This window comes from Silene latifolia, chromosome Y (genome assembly GCF_048544455.1).
Source record: "Silene latifolia isolate original U9 population chromosome Y, ASM4854445v1, whole genome shotgun sequence".
NCBI classification, from domain to species: Eukaryota; Viridiplantae; Streptophyta; class Magnoliopsida; order Caryophyllales; family Caryophyllaceae; genus Silene; species Silene latifolia.
In genome coordinates, this window is record NC_133538.1 from 306,539,120 (window position 1) to 306,555,769 (window position 16,650).

Consider the following 16,650-nt stretch of genomic DNA (forward strand, 5'->3'; position numbering starts at 1 on the left):
AATTTTAAATTTAAAGAATTAAAAAATAAAAATTACAGCAGCATAATTAAATATTATTACAAATTACAAAATCATAACCAATCACACCAAATACAAAAAATCGAATTCCAATTTCAGCAAGTATCATGCAAGACACATCTCAACCATATGCTGCTAGCCCTTAAATTTTAGTATGCAATATAATTTATGTATGAATAATATTCCATGAAATTCCGATAAACTTAATATAATATATATAATAATAATATAAAATTACATATATATAATATAATATTAAAATAAATGTCCCCTCAGATCTGGATAGAGAGCCAATCATCAACGGGTATTACTTGGAGCAAAAAATACGGCAACTACTATCAAACAACAACCCGCTTTCAGATTGTAGCAATGACAGGCTACCCGGTATTTTCTACTACTACAAGTAAAAGTTTATGGCCCAATATCGTCATAAAAAAAATAGATTCAAATCGGAGAATGCAAATTAGTTTAAGTCCAATTTGGAATCAGAATGGACCCAAATCCAACTATGGGTAACAGGCAAAAATATCCATCCCATAAAATATGGGTGATCCATTACCAAAAAACCCTAATCAAGCCTCACGTTTTAGGCAGTTGAGCAGGAATCCACAACCCCTGAAACTGTCCCCATAACTCTTCCCACTTTCTTTTCAACCACCATTTATATATTATTTTATATATTATAGATATATATCTTGCTTCTTCATTTCATCTGCCAAAACAAAAACGTGAAACTTATCAAAAAAAAAAGGAAAATACAATGGCAACAACTATGGTACCAACATGTGAAAAAGATGGAATTATACAAAAAGACATATGAAGTCACGGTTCGAGTTCTTAGAAAATGGATTCGGGATTCAGATGAAAAAGATGTTACAAAAAGAACAGTGTACGGGATGGAGTTCATTTGTATCGACAGTGAGGTAAATTCCTTTTGCAATTACAATTTTTTTTCATTTCCTATATATAATATTAAACACGGTCTAACAAATTTTAATCCGTGTAGGGTGAATTAATTCAAGCAACTGTAGCAAACACGCTTGTGCGGATTTTCAAGCCACTTATGCACGAAGGAAAAATTTACACCATTTCAAAGTTTCTGACGGAAAAAAATCTAGGAAAAGATAGAGCAACATTTCACAAATGCAGGATTGCAATGCAGTTTACAACAAGAGTGAAAGAAGTTTTTGGCCACGAAATTCCAACTCAAGCATTTACATTTGTAAGCATCGAAGATATTATTCATGGGTATGTGGAAGATGAATATTACATAGGTGAGCAGATTCACTACTTTTTAAATTATGCCATCAAAAAAATTTAATTAAGAAGAATAACTAATGCTTATCTTATTTTCATGTGAAGATGTTATCGGTGTAATAACTCAATTTCACGAGTTTGAAGAAAAAAAAGGATACAAGAAAATGTGCATTGACCTAATGGACGAACAGTGAGTTATTTTTACCGTAATTCACTTTATTTACCTTATATTTTTTAATTATTTTTCATTTTTTAAATTGCAAACATTTGAAAGGAAGTTGCCTCAAAAGCGAGCTTCCTTGGAATATGACGGCTTTGAAATAACTGAAGTAAGAGAAATGTCAGCAGATAAGGGGTCATCAAGCAAATCAAATATTCCAATCAAGAATATTAAGATCGAGAAATAATCTCTCTTTACGTCGATAGAAAATCCTCATTTCGTACTATGCTCTTTATCTTACATGTAATAGACTACGTTTAAAGACTTTTTAGAAGTTTTCGTATTTGTTTTCCGTATTTAAGTTTACATGTACTAGACTACGTTTTGAACAATCTCTACTACGTTATTATGATGTTGTTTGTATGTTTGTTTTTAGTAGTGTTGTTTACGGTGAATTCAGGAAATATTCAGATATAAAGAAGTTGTACTTATCTTAACAAATTTCAATCCAAGATATTCACTTGATTTGGTTTAACAATTACGAATAACCTGTAAGAAAAAAACAAAGGACAGTTAGGATTACAAGAAGATCAATATTTCAATGCTAAGCAACGAAAAATCACTTATTAGCAATAAAAAATATTTCAAGATCACATATTTCAATGCTAAGCAAGTGCAATCAATGAAAAAATGACATAAAATCATTTATAATCAATTTATGACCTGAATTTCCAGTACCAACGTAAAAACGACAGAAAAATGACCAGACCAGACATGGTGAGGAGAAAAATGACAGAAAAATGACAGAAAAAATGACTTGGTGAGGAGAAAAATGACAGAAAAATGTATGACCTGAATTTCCAGTACCAACGTAAAAACGACAGAAAAATGACAGAAAAATTTTAGTTAAAGGTGTTAAAAATTTGGATTTATCGTGTACCAATTGTCAATATCTAAACTAAAAAGTTGATTTATAGGATAGCGATTTCATACTTAACTTAAATTCTAAATCTGAAATAAGATATGAACTAAAATATGAAATCAAAGATTGATTTATGACCTAAATTAGCTGTCACTTACAAGGGTAAAAATATTTAACGACTAACAAAATTGCAAATAAATTCTAAATCTGAAATAATGTGAATTAAAATCTGAACTATTTTTTTCACCTTTATACCACATGCAAAATCACATAAAACGTCTGAATTAACCACAGACTTAATTATTGTTTGACTTAGCTGTCACTTACACGGGTTTCAGTTTTTAATGACCAGTTCAGATTTGGAAAATAGAACACGAATTAAAAGCAGCAAATTGTAATTAGATGTCACTTACACCAGTTGACCATTATTTAAGATAAAAACTGACCACTACTACCATTATTTATCATTAAAACTGACCACTACTATCGTAATAATTAAAAAATATAAATATTGATAAACCAACACCCGTTACACCAGTTACACAACACAAATATAAAACGTTTCAGTAACAACAAAACAGAAATATCAATATTCAGCATCATTCATCATTTACCACAAACCAAAAACCTAGCAAGCACCAAAGCACACCATTAACCTCATACCAATTTCAATCCAGAATTGTTATCAAATTTATTTATAATGACCCTACTGCATTAAGGTTAAATTGCACTCCATTGTTCAAGGTTGAAACTACAAAGGAATTGAAGTAAATAGAGGGTTGAATATCATGGAAAACAATCAAAGTTCGACTTCTCAGAACAACGAAACCAGAAAAAGCAGGAGAATCAACCGAGGTAAATTTAATACTTATCTTTATTTGGTTGTATTCGGGTCGGATGCATACACTTGCTGTTGAAACATCACTGCACAAGATTGTTCATTGTTAGAAACTTTTCATTATATGATTATGGTACTTAACTTCAAACCATGTAAAAAATAAGAAACAGAAAAATTTAGGGATTTAATCAAAAAAATTGATAAGACAGTACCTGAGATTAGTAGGATAAAGTAACGAATTAAAGAATTGATAAGACAGTACCAAAAAATTTAATGAAAAATTGTGACTGATGTCAATGTAAAGTTGATTACTTGACATAGAACATCACTAAAAGATGCAATTGATGATGTCAAAATGAGAGATTTACATAGAACATCACTAAAAGATGCAATTGTGACTGAAAATTGTTTGATTACCCTTTTGTTTGCTTATTTCTGTATCATCATTAAAGTGGTTTTATTTAAAATTGTGACTGAAAAATTGTACTGTCTTATTCAATGTCAATTTTTCATCAAAATTGATAAGACAGTACCAAAAAAATCATCAAAAATCAAAAATAAAAATGTAAAACAATTTACCAGAATAATTAATCATCTATTTACATAAAGAATTCGACTAAGAAGGAGAGGAAAGCAGCTACCGGAGACGGATGACCACGGTCCCGACGTTACCAAATTCCAATGTGTATAAATGAACTTTCGAAACCTATAATAACAAAATAAGAGTTTATATTCAATAGATCTAACAGATTAAGAGGATATGAACATGAAAACCAATGTAACAATAACTTTCTCAGAATACATGAGAGAAATACTTGAATAAATACCCAAAAAATAAGAAAACCCATTTGTTTCGTGATGAATACATATACAATAACCAAAAAAATTGAGTAGTTTTTCTATGAAATCAAACGGATTAACACCTTTATCAACAAATCAGTAACTTTGAGCACTTACAAATGAAAAAATTGAAAAATAAATCGTCTCAGATTTAATACTCATTAGATCTAATACTATAATATAAAATGAACATGAAAACAAAAGTAAGAGCCGAGAAAAAAATTACTTTCTCAGAAAATGATCGAAATACTTGATTTATAACCAAAAAGATTAATGAAAATCACAATTTTAGAGATGAATACATAGGCATTTCTCCAAAAAATGATTACTTTTTCTATTTAATATATGGATTAACACCATTATTAACAAATAAGGAAGTTTGAGCATTTAAAAACGCAAATTTTGAAACAAATCGCCTCAGATCCGGCGACTTTGTTATATTGAACATTGTTAGTATAAGATGTATTAAATATTTGATGCTAACCTCAATAAAATGATCCGGCGACTTTGTTAGTATAAGATCCGGCGACTTTGTTATATTTAACAATGATCCGGCAAGGTAAATGATCGGAATGTTAGAGGAGGACGGAATAGCAGAGGAGTATGGTGAGAGGCTTATAGCGGAGTATAGTGAGAGGTTTGAGGCTGAGAGCAGCGGCGGTGAAACAGGGAGGGAGAAAGTGAGTGAATGAGATGAAGAAGGGAGGCTGAGAGCGGATGAGTGTAATAGATTTAGGGTTTGAGAGAGGAGTATATTGAGAGAGGCTGAGAGCGGCGGTAAGAGTTTCAGTGAGTGAGTGAACTGTGGTAATAATTTTAGGGTTTTCCATTATCACTGTATTTATAGGTTTAGCGGATAGGTTTATTTCATTGGTATTGGGCCATAATTTTTGTTGTTAAAGAGTCCATCTATTTGGGTTTTGGCTGGAATTTTTGTTCTTAATGGAGTCCGTCTATTTGGGTCAAATGTTGGTTGTAACTTTGGGCCGCATATTATTTTTGTTGTGGGTCATTTATTTGGGTTTATTGTTTTTCTGATTCATTTGCGTCCATACATGTAGCTAATAACAATCGGTCCGAACTCATATCTAATTCAACAATGCAAAATTCAAGATACAGTAATCGTGTTCCGTTGTCCGATATCACCAATGGTAATTTCTTTTACCTTAATCGTAGATTACTTTTGTTATTTAGTAGCACAATTTCAAATAATTTGCTTTAATTTTTATTTGTACTTTTGTACATTTAGTTCAATATGATTTACTACTTTTCAATAATAAATGTTAATTTTCTAAGTAATTTTACATATTTATTTAAAAATATAAAAATTAAACTTTTCCCATTTTAATTTAGTCACATGTTATATAATCCCGTCTTCTTTTAAGTCACCCGTGTTACAGGAGAAGGTAGCGACTCAAACCACAGTAACAAAAGGACATGTCGAACTACATTGACAACCCGGCCAGTTATCCCCTCTACACCATCTACGAATAATGATAACAACCTACCTGCGTCATTACGTTCAAAGATGGCAAGAGTTAACAGAAAAGAATTACATGGAAATAAGAAATTTAGGAATGGTTCATTCGATACTCCGATTACACCGTCAAGTTGTACAGCCGCAGGTTATTTACGTTATTCTTAACGATTTTGGAATATTTTTCAACAATTAGCTACGTTTATATTAAAAGTAATGTTTGATGTCATATTTCGTAGGTAGCACCAGTAGTTCTCGACCAAGTTGTACGAGTAAAAAAGAACCTGATCCCGTAACAAGATTAGTCAATGAGTTGATCAGAGACTTAAGTCCAACCAACGAAAGTTCATCGAGTTGGGTTAATCCACAAGAAGGTTGAACCTCTTATAGTATTTATGTTATTTGATTGAAGGGATGGTTTACTTCTTAAATAGGTATGTGGTATTGTCAAAGTGTTTGTCAATGTTGTTGTTGATTTTTTAGGTACCAGTTCCCGACCAAGCTCTTCAGGTCAACAAGCTCTCGATCCTGTGGCTAGATTGGTGAGTGATTTGGTTAGAAATTTAAGCGAAGAATATGATGATCCATCAAGTAGGGGAGCTAATGAAGAAGGTATAAGTTCTTTAAATTACATATTATTTATTATTATTGTTACACTAACCGTTTATACATCATAAATGTCGTCCTATTTTTTTTCATTTTTTTTTTTAGATTTAGAGCTCGAAGGATATTGGAGACCCCGACGTTTCATGTAACAAATACGGTGCAATGTTGTGGTACTTAGAACGCGTACGTAAGGATAGGAATACATTACATCCTACATTCTCATTGTGTTGTTCTGATGGCAAAATTACTCTTCCTCTTCTTAAACAACCACCTCAATTGTTGTTGGATCTTTTAAGTCGGCGACACCCACTAAGCAACCACTTTATTGATAACATTCGAGCTTACAATATGATGTTTCCGTTCACGTCAATGGGAGGAAAGATCGATAATTCTGTAAATCAAGGTCGAGGACCATATACTTTTCGGATGGGAGGCCAAAATGTACACCGCATCGGGAGTTTGTTGCCGCCGGATCGAAATACTCCAAAGTTTTGCCAGCTGTACATATATGACACATAAGAAGAAGTTCAAAACCGTAAGAATGCTCATAGGTATAACAACAGATTATATGTTATTGCGAATTTAATACAATATACGACTGCGCCTCATGATAACCTTCCTGCGGAGTAATTATTCTTTTATATTTTGCAGCCCGAATAATCCGGAACGGTTTAACGATGACCTAATTTGTTTGTTGCAAAGAATGATCGATGCGGAAAATATATTAGCTATGCAATTCAGAATGGCGAGAGATAGATTATCAGATGATATAGAAAGAGATGTCTCTATTCGGCTTATTTCAAGACGAGAAACTGATGGTAGAACATACAACCGACCTACAGCTTCTGAGGTTGCCGTTCTTATTGAAGGAGACATTGGAAACGCCGTGGAAAAGAGGGATATTATTATTGAGAAGGAAAGTAGTGAACTTCAGCGTATATCCGAGTTGCACCCTTTATATTTAGCACTTTAGTATCCTTTGTTGTTTTCGCATGGCGAAGACGGTTGGAGGCCGGGCATCCTACATAGCGAAGCTTCTCTCAGCAAAAGTAAGAAAAAGAAGCCACGAAATCAAGTAACAATGAGAGAGTGGCTTGCATTTCATCTCCAGGATAAATATTCGTTCCTTCAATCTCCAATTCTTTTGTTAGCTGCTAAATTACTTCAACAATTTATTGTCGATGGTTATATGATGGTTGAGTCGCAGAGGTTGTCATTTCTTCGTCATAATCAAGGGTTGCTTTGTGTGGAAACGTAAAAAAAATCTTGCGAATGCGGTCGACCGTGGAGAAACTGAACCATCCTCTGCCGAGAGCCGTATTTTCATGTCTTCATCGGTTTTGCAATCAGATGGGTACACTATAGGTAATTTCCAAGATACTATGACCATTTGCAAGTGTTATGGGTATCCAGATTTGTTCATTACATTTACATGTAATCCAAAATGGCCAGAAATAATGAGATTTGTCTCTAAAAGAGGTTTGAGGCCGGAGGATCGACCCGATATTCTTAGTCGTGTTTTCAAGATGAAACTGGCGGAATTAATGAAAGACTTGAAAGACCGTCACATATTCGGACGTGTCATTGGAGGTGAGGTTACACATAAATATTTCGAGCACTACCATTCATGTTTCTTCCTAATGTCGTATGAAAAAAAAAACCTAAAATTGTTTTGGCTAATCTTTCAGGCACGTACACTATTGAATTTCAAAAACGTAGATTGCCACATGCTCATATTCTAATATTTCTTCATCGTGACGACAAATTCCCGGAGGCCGCAAATGTAGATAAAATTATTAGTGCCGAGATACCCGATCCTGATGAAAACCCTTTGTTATATGCTCTTGTGAAGGATCATATGATACATGGTCCATGTGGCAAAGACTTCCCTACTTGCCCGTGTATGGTTGCATCTAAGTGCTCCAGAAACTTTTCAAAGAGGTGCATCGAAAGCACAACGGTTGACGACGACGGGTATCCTGTATATAAGAGGAGGGAGAAGGGATTTACCGTGGTGAAGAGTGGACGGAAACTGGGCAATGAGTGGGTAGTTCCATATAATGCGCAATTATTGTTAAAATATCGTGCCCACATAAATGTCGAATGGTGTAATCAAGCTCGATCAATCAAGTATTTGTTCAAGTACATAAATAAGGGGCCTGATCGAGCCACAATGCAATCTTCTTATCGTCGTCGAAACGAGGAGAATCCCGACCAAAGAGATGAGATACAGAGGTTCCATGATTGTCGTTATATCTCAGCATGCGAAGCCGTGTGGAGAATCTTTGGCTTTGAAATACATTACAGGACTCCTCCTGTTGAAAGATTGCGCTTTCACCTTCCTGATGAGAAAAGCGTTGTTTTTAACGACGAAGAACCTATTGATTCAGTCATCGATAATCCCACAATCGGTATGACAAAGTTCTTGGCTTGGATGGATTGTAATAAATCTAGCGAGGAGGCAAAACAACTATTATTTAGCCAGTTCCCGACGAAATTCGTGTAAAAACAAGAAGAACGTGCTTGGCATCCTAGAAAAAGTGGTTTTGCTCTTGGAAGAATGCATAATGTTTCCCCTAATTGTGGTGAACTATAGTATATGAGAACTCTATTAAATTTCGTCAAGGGTCCTAAATCTTATGAGGATTTATGGTGGTTTGATGATGTTTTGCATCCTACATTCAGAGGTGCATGTTATGCGCGTGGGCTGCTAGGAGATGATAAGTACATTGATGCTATAGAGGAAGCAAGCCGTTGGGGTTCCGGGTCTTATTTAAGAAACCTCTTTGTCACTTTATTGTTGTCTGCTGCTATAGCGATGCCAAGTAAAGTGTGGGAGAAAACTTGGAAGTATCTTTCAAATGACATCCTATATCAACAACGTAATGCGCTTCAAAACCAAGGTTAGTTGTTAAATGAGCATTTTGTGATTACTGTAAATTCATATAATATTATACTAACTCCCCTTTTATTTAAGCACTACCGTGTAATAATTGTTTAATATACTTTTAAAATGGTGTGCGCCTCCTAAATTCACAGCGTTGCGATTAACGGAGGATGAACTTAAGAATTATGCATTGCTAAATATTGAAGCATGTCTTGAACGCAACGGCAGTAGCTTACGTAGGTTTGAAGACATGCCTTTTCCCGAATCATCCACACCTCATCCCGTGAACACATTAGTATCCGACGAGCTATCTTATGACAGAGTTTCTTTAGGGGAAGAACATGTGCACCTTTTATCTTCCATGACTAACGAGCAAATGGCTGTCTACAATGAGATAATGGACGCAGTCCGTAATAATCGCGGAGGTGTTTTTTTTGTATATGGATATGGAAGGACGGGTAAAACTTTTATTTGGCGAACCTTATGTGCGGCATTGAGAAGTAGAGGACAGATTGTGCTTCCTGTAGCATCCAGCGGCATTGCAGCTACCTTACTTCCCGGTGGAATAACTGCTCATTCTAGACATAGTATCCCACTCAATGTAGTTGAAAATTCTACGTGTTCAAGGATTAAACCAGGAAGTGATTTAGCCGAACTCTTAGTTAGGACAAAGCTTATTATATGGGACGAAGCACCAATGACGCACAGATATGCTTTCGAGGTCATTGTGACAGGAGTTTAAGAGATGTCATGCGTTTTTCGAACGACGGAGATATCAATCAACCATTTGGTGGTAAGGTTGTCGTATTTGGAGGTGATTTTCGACAAATACTTCCCGTTATCCCTAAAGGCAGTAGATCGAAAATCGTGAATGCGTCACTATGTGCTTCAAATTTGTGGTCTGCTTACAAGGTACGAAAAAAAATGCACGTTTTGAATTAACTATTCTATATGTAGCAGTTAAAAATTTATTTACTCCATATAACCTCATAAATTACATATTTTGTTATTCATACAAGGTGCTGAAATTGACAAAAAACATGCGCCTTCGAGGCGGAGATTCGTGTTCCGAACTTGCTCAGATAAAAGAGTTTTCAGAATGGATACTAAAAGTTGGAGACGGGGAAGCTGGAGATCCGAATGATGGGGAAGTTGAATTATATTTGCCGAATGACATTTTGATTCAGCACACTAGAGATCTTATCGCTTCGATTGTAGATGCCATTTACCCATCCCTCGAGAATCAACTATCGAATCCCGAGTATCTTCAGGAGAGGGCCATCCTTGCACCTACACATGAGATCGTTGATTTGGTTAATGACTACGTATTATCTCGAATAGATGCAACAGAGAAAATTTACTTCAGCTCAGACGAGGTTAGTAAAGATGAGAGTAATATTGGGGTCCGTGATTTGTACACCACAGAATTTCTTAACTCTATTAAGTGCTCGGGGCTTCCAAATCATGAATTAAAGCTGAAGGTTGGTGCTATAGTTATGCTTCTTCGAAACATTGACCAATCTCGCGGATTGTGCAATGGCACTCGACTGATAGTGATAGATTTGGGATCACATGTGATTAGAGCAACCGTTTTATCGGGTAGTCATAAGGGCGATAAAGTGCATATTGCCCGTATTACACTTACTCCATCTGATTCCATTAAGTTTCCGGTACAGTTTGACAGAAGTCAATTCCCTGTTGTGGTGTGTTTTACAATGACGATAAACAAGAGCCAAGGACAGTCACTAGCATATGTTGGGCTTTATCTTCCAAGGTCGGTGTTTACGCACGGTCAGCTCTATGTCGCTATTTCAAGAGTGATAAGCAAAAAGGGATTGAAGGTTCTGATTTACGATAATGATAAACGCGTTTCCAATAGAACAAACAACGTAGTGTATAAAGAAGTTTTTGAGAAGCTATAGTTCAAGTAACTTATGATTGTTCCCCGTAACAGTTTTTTGTTGTACTTATTTCTTTGCAATTTGTCTACTTTTGTTAACTCTTATAATTTTGAGATTTTTTTTTTCTGTAATTCTAGAATTCTAAAATTAATACTACCATGAAATAGCACCTTCTATTAACAAACTTACTTCTCAACCCTAAACGACAACCCCGTGCAATTTGCACGGGCATAAAACTAGTTAGCCCTCAAGAAAAAGATAACCCATTTATGTGAAAGTAGATTAATTTGAACTGCAGAACTGGTAATGGATTAATGGAAATTCATAGACTTTAAAACAACATCAGGTAAAGTATTTTATTATGTGTTTCAGTATATACGTAAGTGATTATCAAAACGCTAATTGAAACTCTCTACTTTTATCGTTTTTATGACATAGTTTATGTTTTGTACTCCCTATTTTTTTAGGTCATGCAAAAAACAATTACAAAATATTATGAAGTACTTACTATTACTATTTAAATAAGTTAGTTCAATTCAAATTCGCCTTGTATCAGTATCAGACATTTGTTTACCTATTCTATTTAGAAGGATTTCAGTCAATTGTTTACCATTCTATTTTGGGAATACTTTTAATAAACAATTAGATTTGAAACCGAGGGACTTTATCTTTATAAAGTCATTTTACACCCAATTCAATCATATTTCAAGACATACTTAACGTAATGAATTCTCTCTTCTCCTTCGTATTACGTACTATAAACTAAAAATTAGTATAAAACACTCCTCCATTGCCTTCGTATTTATGGGTATAAACCTGAATATAGAAGGAAATAACAATTGAACAATATGGTTAAAATAATTAAAATTAAGTAATGCTATGAAGGATAGAAACAAACCGGAATAATGGTAGGTGCACTTTTATTTATAAGAATTCGCCGTGTTAGAGGTCGGGAATAATAATAATATAATAATAATTAATATAATATAGAGTGGTAATCCTGAGTATACGTCAAATATCCCTCATGAAGATGAACAAATGTTTAAAATAGAGGGAGCTATTGAGGAGTTTATTGTGGAATTCTGACCTTAAAAGCCGTAATTGTCGTGTGCGTGAGCAATCATCAATAAACACAATTAACCGCAGCCCTGTAGGCCTGTAGTCAAACAACAAATATTATGTGGTTAATAACAAAAAAAAATAGAATACTAAATATGTAGCATAATATAAACATAAACATATGAATATTTGATGATGTTTATTGTCTTCTGTAAATAGCTAATAACGATATATATGCCCCCTTCAAAAAGAAAAAAAATAAATATATATATATATATAGGGGCGGGTTAAGGTACGAACTGAGTTACGGTGCGAACCATACGAACTAGCTTATTTATACTTTTTTTTTTCCAGATACATTTTGTTACCTTACTAGATACACTCCTTATTCAGATACATTTTATAACATAGGTAGATACACTTTCTCCACACTAAAATTCTAGATGTACTTTTACATTTTTTACACTCAGATACACATTATATTACTTCTCAGATACGCAGTATTATACTTCTAGATACACAAGTACATACTTCCAGATACACATTGTAGTATTACCGGATACACATGGTTATACTACCATATACACATGTATCCACCAGAAATACCATGTGTATCCGGTGGTATTACAATGCGTATCTAGGGTTGTATTTTTTGTATCCAACGCGGCCACCACCACCACCACCACTACCACTAACTAGTAACACCACTACCGTCAGCCCCACCACCACTACTGCCATCACCACCACAACCGCCGCCAGCCTATCACCGCCATATTACCACCACCACCGCCACCTGAAATCAACACCACCAACAGCTGACCATCTAAACCACCATGGATCGCCTCAAAACCACCTGAAAATCGTGAACCCCGTCATAGTCGCCTAAGATCCACCACCTTTGACACCGAGTGAATCATTTTTTACCGACGATAATGTCAGACTTGCCCAACGAGAACATTTCCCGACTCAAAATCTTCTGATTAAGTTGTTAACGTAATTTATTTTTTGCAAAGTTAATTCCTTTTTAGTAGATCAACCCACATTCACCAACAATAACCCCACACAACCTGGATCTATCACCCAGACCAACACAAATTCGCCGGAAATTTCCTCCGATTACAGAGATGAGGTTGAAGACGAGAAAGCACTCACGCTCACGCCGGCGACCAACAATCTAAGCCATACACACACCACCACGCTCACTCCACTTACCGATGTCTGAAAATCATGTTCAGTTTTAGTAGATCTAGGATTTAAGTCGCAAACGTTTCTCCAAAGAAATTAAAAATAATAAGTTCTTCGACGTACGGTTAAGTTAAGGATGATTGACAGTGAATGTGACGACAAAGTTCGTCGGCGTGGCTCTCCAGGGAAGATAAATGAAAACGGAGATCTGGTTAAGAGAACGAAAAGAAAAGGGGAGGAGAAAAGAACATCAAGATCACCGGCGAAGAGAAACGGGACTACGCCGAAGGCCGGCGTATTGTCGTCGTGAGGTGGTTGAGGGTGGCGGCAGCGGCACGTTGGGGTTGTGGACATGGTGGGTTATCTTGTGAATGGGACGACAGATTGTTTGTTTATTGGATTTTGTCTATTGTGTGAGGTAAAGGTATTATCACGTGATCCTTTATCTCTTTAATCTAACAGTCCTTATTGAGTTCGTACGGTTCGCACCGTAAAATAGTTCGCACGAGATCCTGATTCTTTATTTTTTTATATATATATATATATATATATATATATATATATATATATATATATATATATATATATAGAGAGAGAGAGAGAGAGAGAGAGAGAGTCGGGATCCGGTGAGAACTACTAACTATTTGAGGATTGAGTAACGAATGAAATATCACACCATAAACAAAACAATATCGCGAGAAAAATTGACAAACAAAACCCCCTTACACTCCAAAATTAGATCAGTTTCTCTCTCTAAAAACATTAACCAAAATCAGTTCAAACATTTCAAACAAAAAATAATCACAAATCCTCTCTAAAAATTCGTTAAAACCTAAAAATTCAAAGACGATTTCAAGTGCGTTTCAACATTCTACATTTATTCGTTCACTAGATTCAATAATCTCACTAGAATTCTCTCAAAAATCATTGAGGTACATTCGTTATCGTTTTCTTTAATTTCTGAAATTTTATTTCAAGTTATGTATTATTAAATTGATTATACTTGTTGATTTTGTTCGAAATTATTGTATGTATCTGTTGAATTAGATGAATTTAATATGATTAAATCAAAATGTCGAAGAATTATTATTTGTATCATCCAGAAATTTAATTAATTTCGAGCTTCATCACTCTCAAATGGCTAATCGAATCGTTTATTTACATCCTCATTTTTCCTATTTACCTTCATTTTTGCGATTTTTCGACGCAATTTTCGGTGCGAATCTTACAACAATGGCGACGAAGTACATCATCGAAGCACTCGCCGGATCTTTTGTAATTGCTTATATCTGCGATAATCTAATGTCTGATCAAAAGATTTTCGGAGGTAAACTCTAATTTTATGCAATTGTTTTGACGATTAAATGGAAATGTATGTGGATGATCTGATATGAAATTGTGCGCAGGAATGACGCCGTCGACGGTGTCGAATAAGGAATTGTGGCCTGAAACGGACAAGGCATGCCTGAGAACTGCAGGTCCACCTGTTGTTATGAATCCTATTAGTCGTTAAAACTTCATCATTAAATCTAGTGATGATTCTTGATTGTGCTTCTGTGTTTTCGTTGTTATTGACATCGTTATAGTTTATTTTCATAAATGAAAGCTAGTTGAGTTAGCTTTCATTTCCATTTTGAGTCACACAATATAAGCTTCTAGGTTATGGGATAAGAAATCGTTTTGCGCAGTCTACTTATAATGTCCATATTTACAGTTATAGAGCAGCTATGCACATGAATCCAAGTTCTAGACTTAGATGACACTTCAAACTTTCCAATGACATAATAATCATAGGATTTGAATGATTATAACTACTTATAAAGCCTTGAACTCAGTTTTGTAAACTGAAGGTTACTGTACAATGTTGTATTCCAATTGTTCAGAATGTTTGGGTTGTCTCAAGGCCTTTCGTATTAGCATGTAGTTCAGTGACGTTACCCTTTAGCTCCTACTGTAGTTGTTAGCAGCATTAGAACCCGATAGAGTCTTATCACTGGGCTTAAATTAATATAGGTTGAGGCGGATATGATATGTTCCCTAAGGTATGATTATCCCTTACAACGGAATGGAGTGTGCCAGTAACGTTGTTACTTTTGAGCTTCTATGTATGATGTTGTTAATTTCGATTTCAGGCATGTCCATTAACTCTCTCTGCCTTGGTGCGCATCTTCTTGGCCAAGTCCCGCGAAGAAAGGACTGGTGTGGACTTGGATACACATTTCAGTCAGGTTACCAACTATCTTTTCTCTGATAATGCTAAAATGCATTTTGATTGGACGACATTTAATTAAAATGTTATGGCAACATGGCGTGTTGAGCAGAGAACTAGACGATCAATTTTGTATCAGGTAAGAACTCTGAAATCCACATACCTTTGTTATCTATTATATTCAGTGTTTGAAATCAGTTTTATTTTTGTGTCATTCTAATATGATTAGAACTCAGAAATAGCTGGTTATCCGATTGATCTAACCGCTGAGGGTCTTACAGGTTCCCTTCTCTGCTTATTGTTTGCTTCTAACTGCAATGTGGAACTGAAGTGTTACTATTGCAGGAATATGTGACGAGTATTGCAGAAAACGGAGTGCAGCCTGATCATGCTTTTCTAGGCCAATTTGGAGTATGTTGGAGATACAGGATAACCCAAGGAGAATACGAACATATCTGATCCGGCAGGTTCCTCGTATTTGTCATTCACGGGAGGTATGTTTTATGCACTAAATAGGGGTGAAAATGGGACGGGCTATGCCGCCATTCAGTGTGCCATTTAACGTGCCACACTCAGATTTTGTCAAAAATCACGCCTTATACAAAATAATAGCACTATTTCACAAGTGCTTTAAATGACACTCCAATTTTGTGATATTATGAAACAATATCAGAACCATTAAAATAAAATACCACAAGTTCTTAGAAACAATATCACAGTTTTGTTATTAATCTGTTAAACTTACTACTGACATTATGTTTTTGTTCTTTGTTTTCTTTTTTTTTGTAGATTTATTCACTTGCGGATGTTGATTAAGAGCTTGTTGCATGCTGAGAAAGTCTATATTACATCATCAACTTAGCAATTTTGTCTTTTTTTACTCATTATACGCAAATATACAAATTCTTTTAAGCTTAGATGTAATTCTAAATGGCAACAATTTTGTATTCTTTCTCCATTTTTGGTTAACAATATCATAAAACTTCAGAATCAATAATATAGTGTTCACAAGATTTGCCTTTTGTATTTTACAATATCACACGTTATTGTAAACAATCTCACACTTCATTTGAAACAATATCACCATTATTCTGAAATAATATCATCACATCATGCTTAATTATAGACAATAGTCCTTATGTGATATTGTTATACAATATCACATGTGCTTATAAACAATATCACTTTGTATACAAAACAATATCAAGGTTAAAAGTATTTTAAAAGGAGTCTCCAATTTTGTGCTACTAAGGACCAAAATAATAACCAGGTATATAAAATACCACAAATC

At 34.8% G+C, this 16,650-nt stretch overlaps 5 protein-coding genes across 5 annotated transcripts; all 5 read left to right on the forward strand.

Moving 5' to 3' along the window:
• Nucleotides 1-812: 812 nt before the first annotated feature.
• LOC141631105 (uncharacterized) lies at nucleotides 813-1,682 on the forward strand. The gene is made up of 4 exons (XM_074443823.1): nucleotides 813-941; nucleotides 1,025-1,292; nucleotides 1,381-1,465; nucleotides 1,550-1,682. The coding sequence occupies exons 1-4, from the start codon at nucleotides 813-815 to the stop codon at nucleotides 1,680-1,682; spliced, it is 615 nt and encodes a 204-aa protein (XP_074299924.1).
• Nucleotides 1,683-7,575: 5,893 nt separating this feature from the next.
• LOC141631106 (uncharacterized) lies at nucleotides 7,576-8,624 on the forward strand. Its single transcript, XM_074443824.1, has 2 exons — nucleotides 7,576-7,708; nucleotides 7,807-8,624. The coding sequence occupies exons 1-2, from the start codon at nucleotides 7,576-7,578 to the stop codon at nucleotides 8,622-8,624; spliced, it is 951 nt and encodes a 316-aa protein (XP_074299925.1).
• Nucleotides 8,625-8,717: 93 nt separating this feature from the next.
• Nucleotides 8,718-9,747, forward strand: LOC141631107 (uncharacterized). The gene is made up of 2 exons (XM_074443825.1): nucleotides 8,718-9,021; nucleotides 9,158-9,747. The coding sequence occupies exons 1-2, from the start codon at nucleotides 8,718-8,720 to the stop codon at nucleotides 9,745-9,747; spliced, it is 894 nt and encodes a 297-aa protein (XP_074299926.1).
• Nucleotides 9,748-10,045: 298 nt separating this feature from the next.
• Nucleotides 10,046-10,927, forward strand: LOC141631108 (uncharacterized). The gene has a single exon (XM_074443826.1). It carries the CDS (start codon nucleotides 10,046-10,048, stop codon nucleotides 10,925-10,927), a length of 882 nt encoding a protein of 293 aa, XP_074299927.1.
• A 3,456-nt stretch (nucleotides 10,928-14,383) lies between these two features.
• Nucleotides 14,384-14,663, forward strand: LOC141627455 (uncharacterized). Its single transcript, XM_074440724.1, has 2 exons — nucleotides 14,384-14,477; nucleotides 14,557-14,663. The coding sequence occupies exons 1-2, from the start codon at nucleotides 14,384-14,386 to the stop codon at nucleotides 14,661-14,663; spliced, it is 201 nt and encodes a 66-aa protein (XP_074296825.1).
• The last annotated feature ends 1,987 nt before the right edge of the window (nucleotides 14,664-16,650 follow it).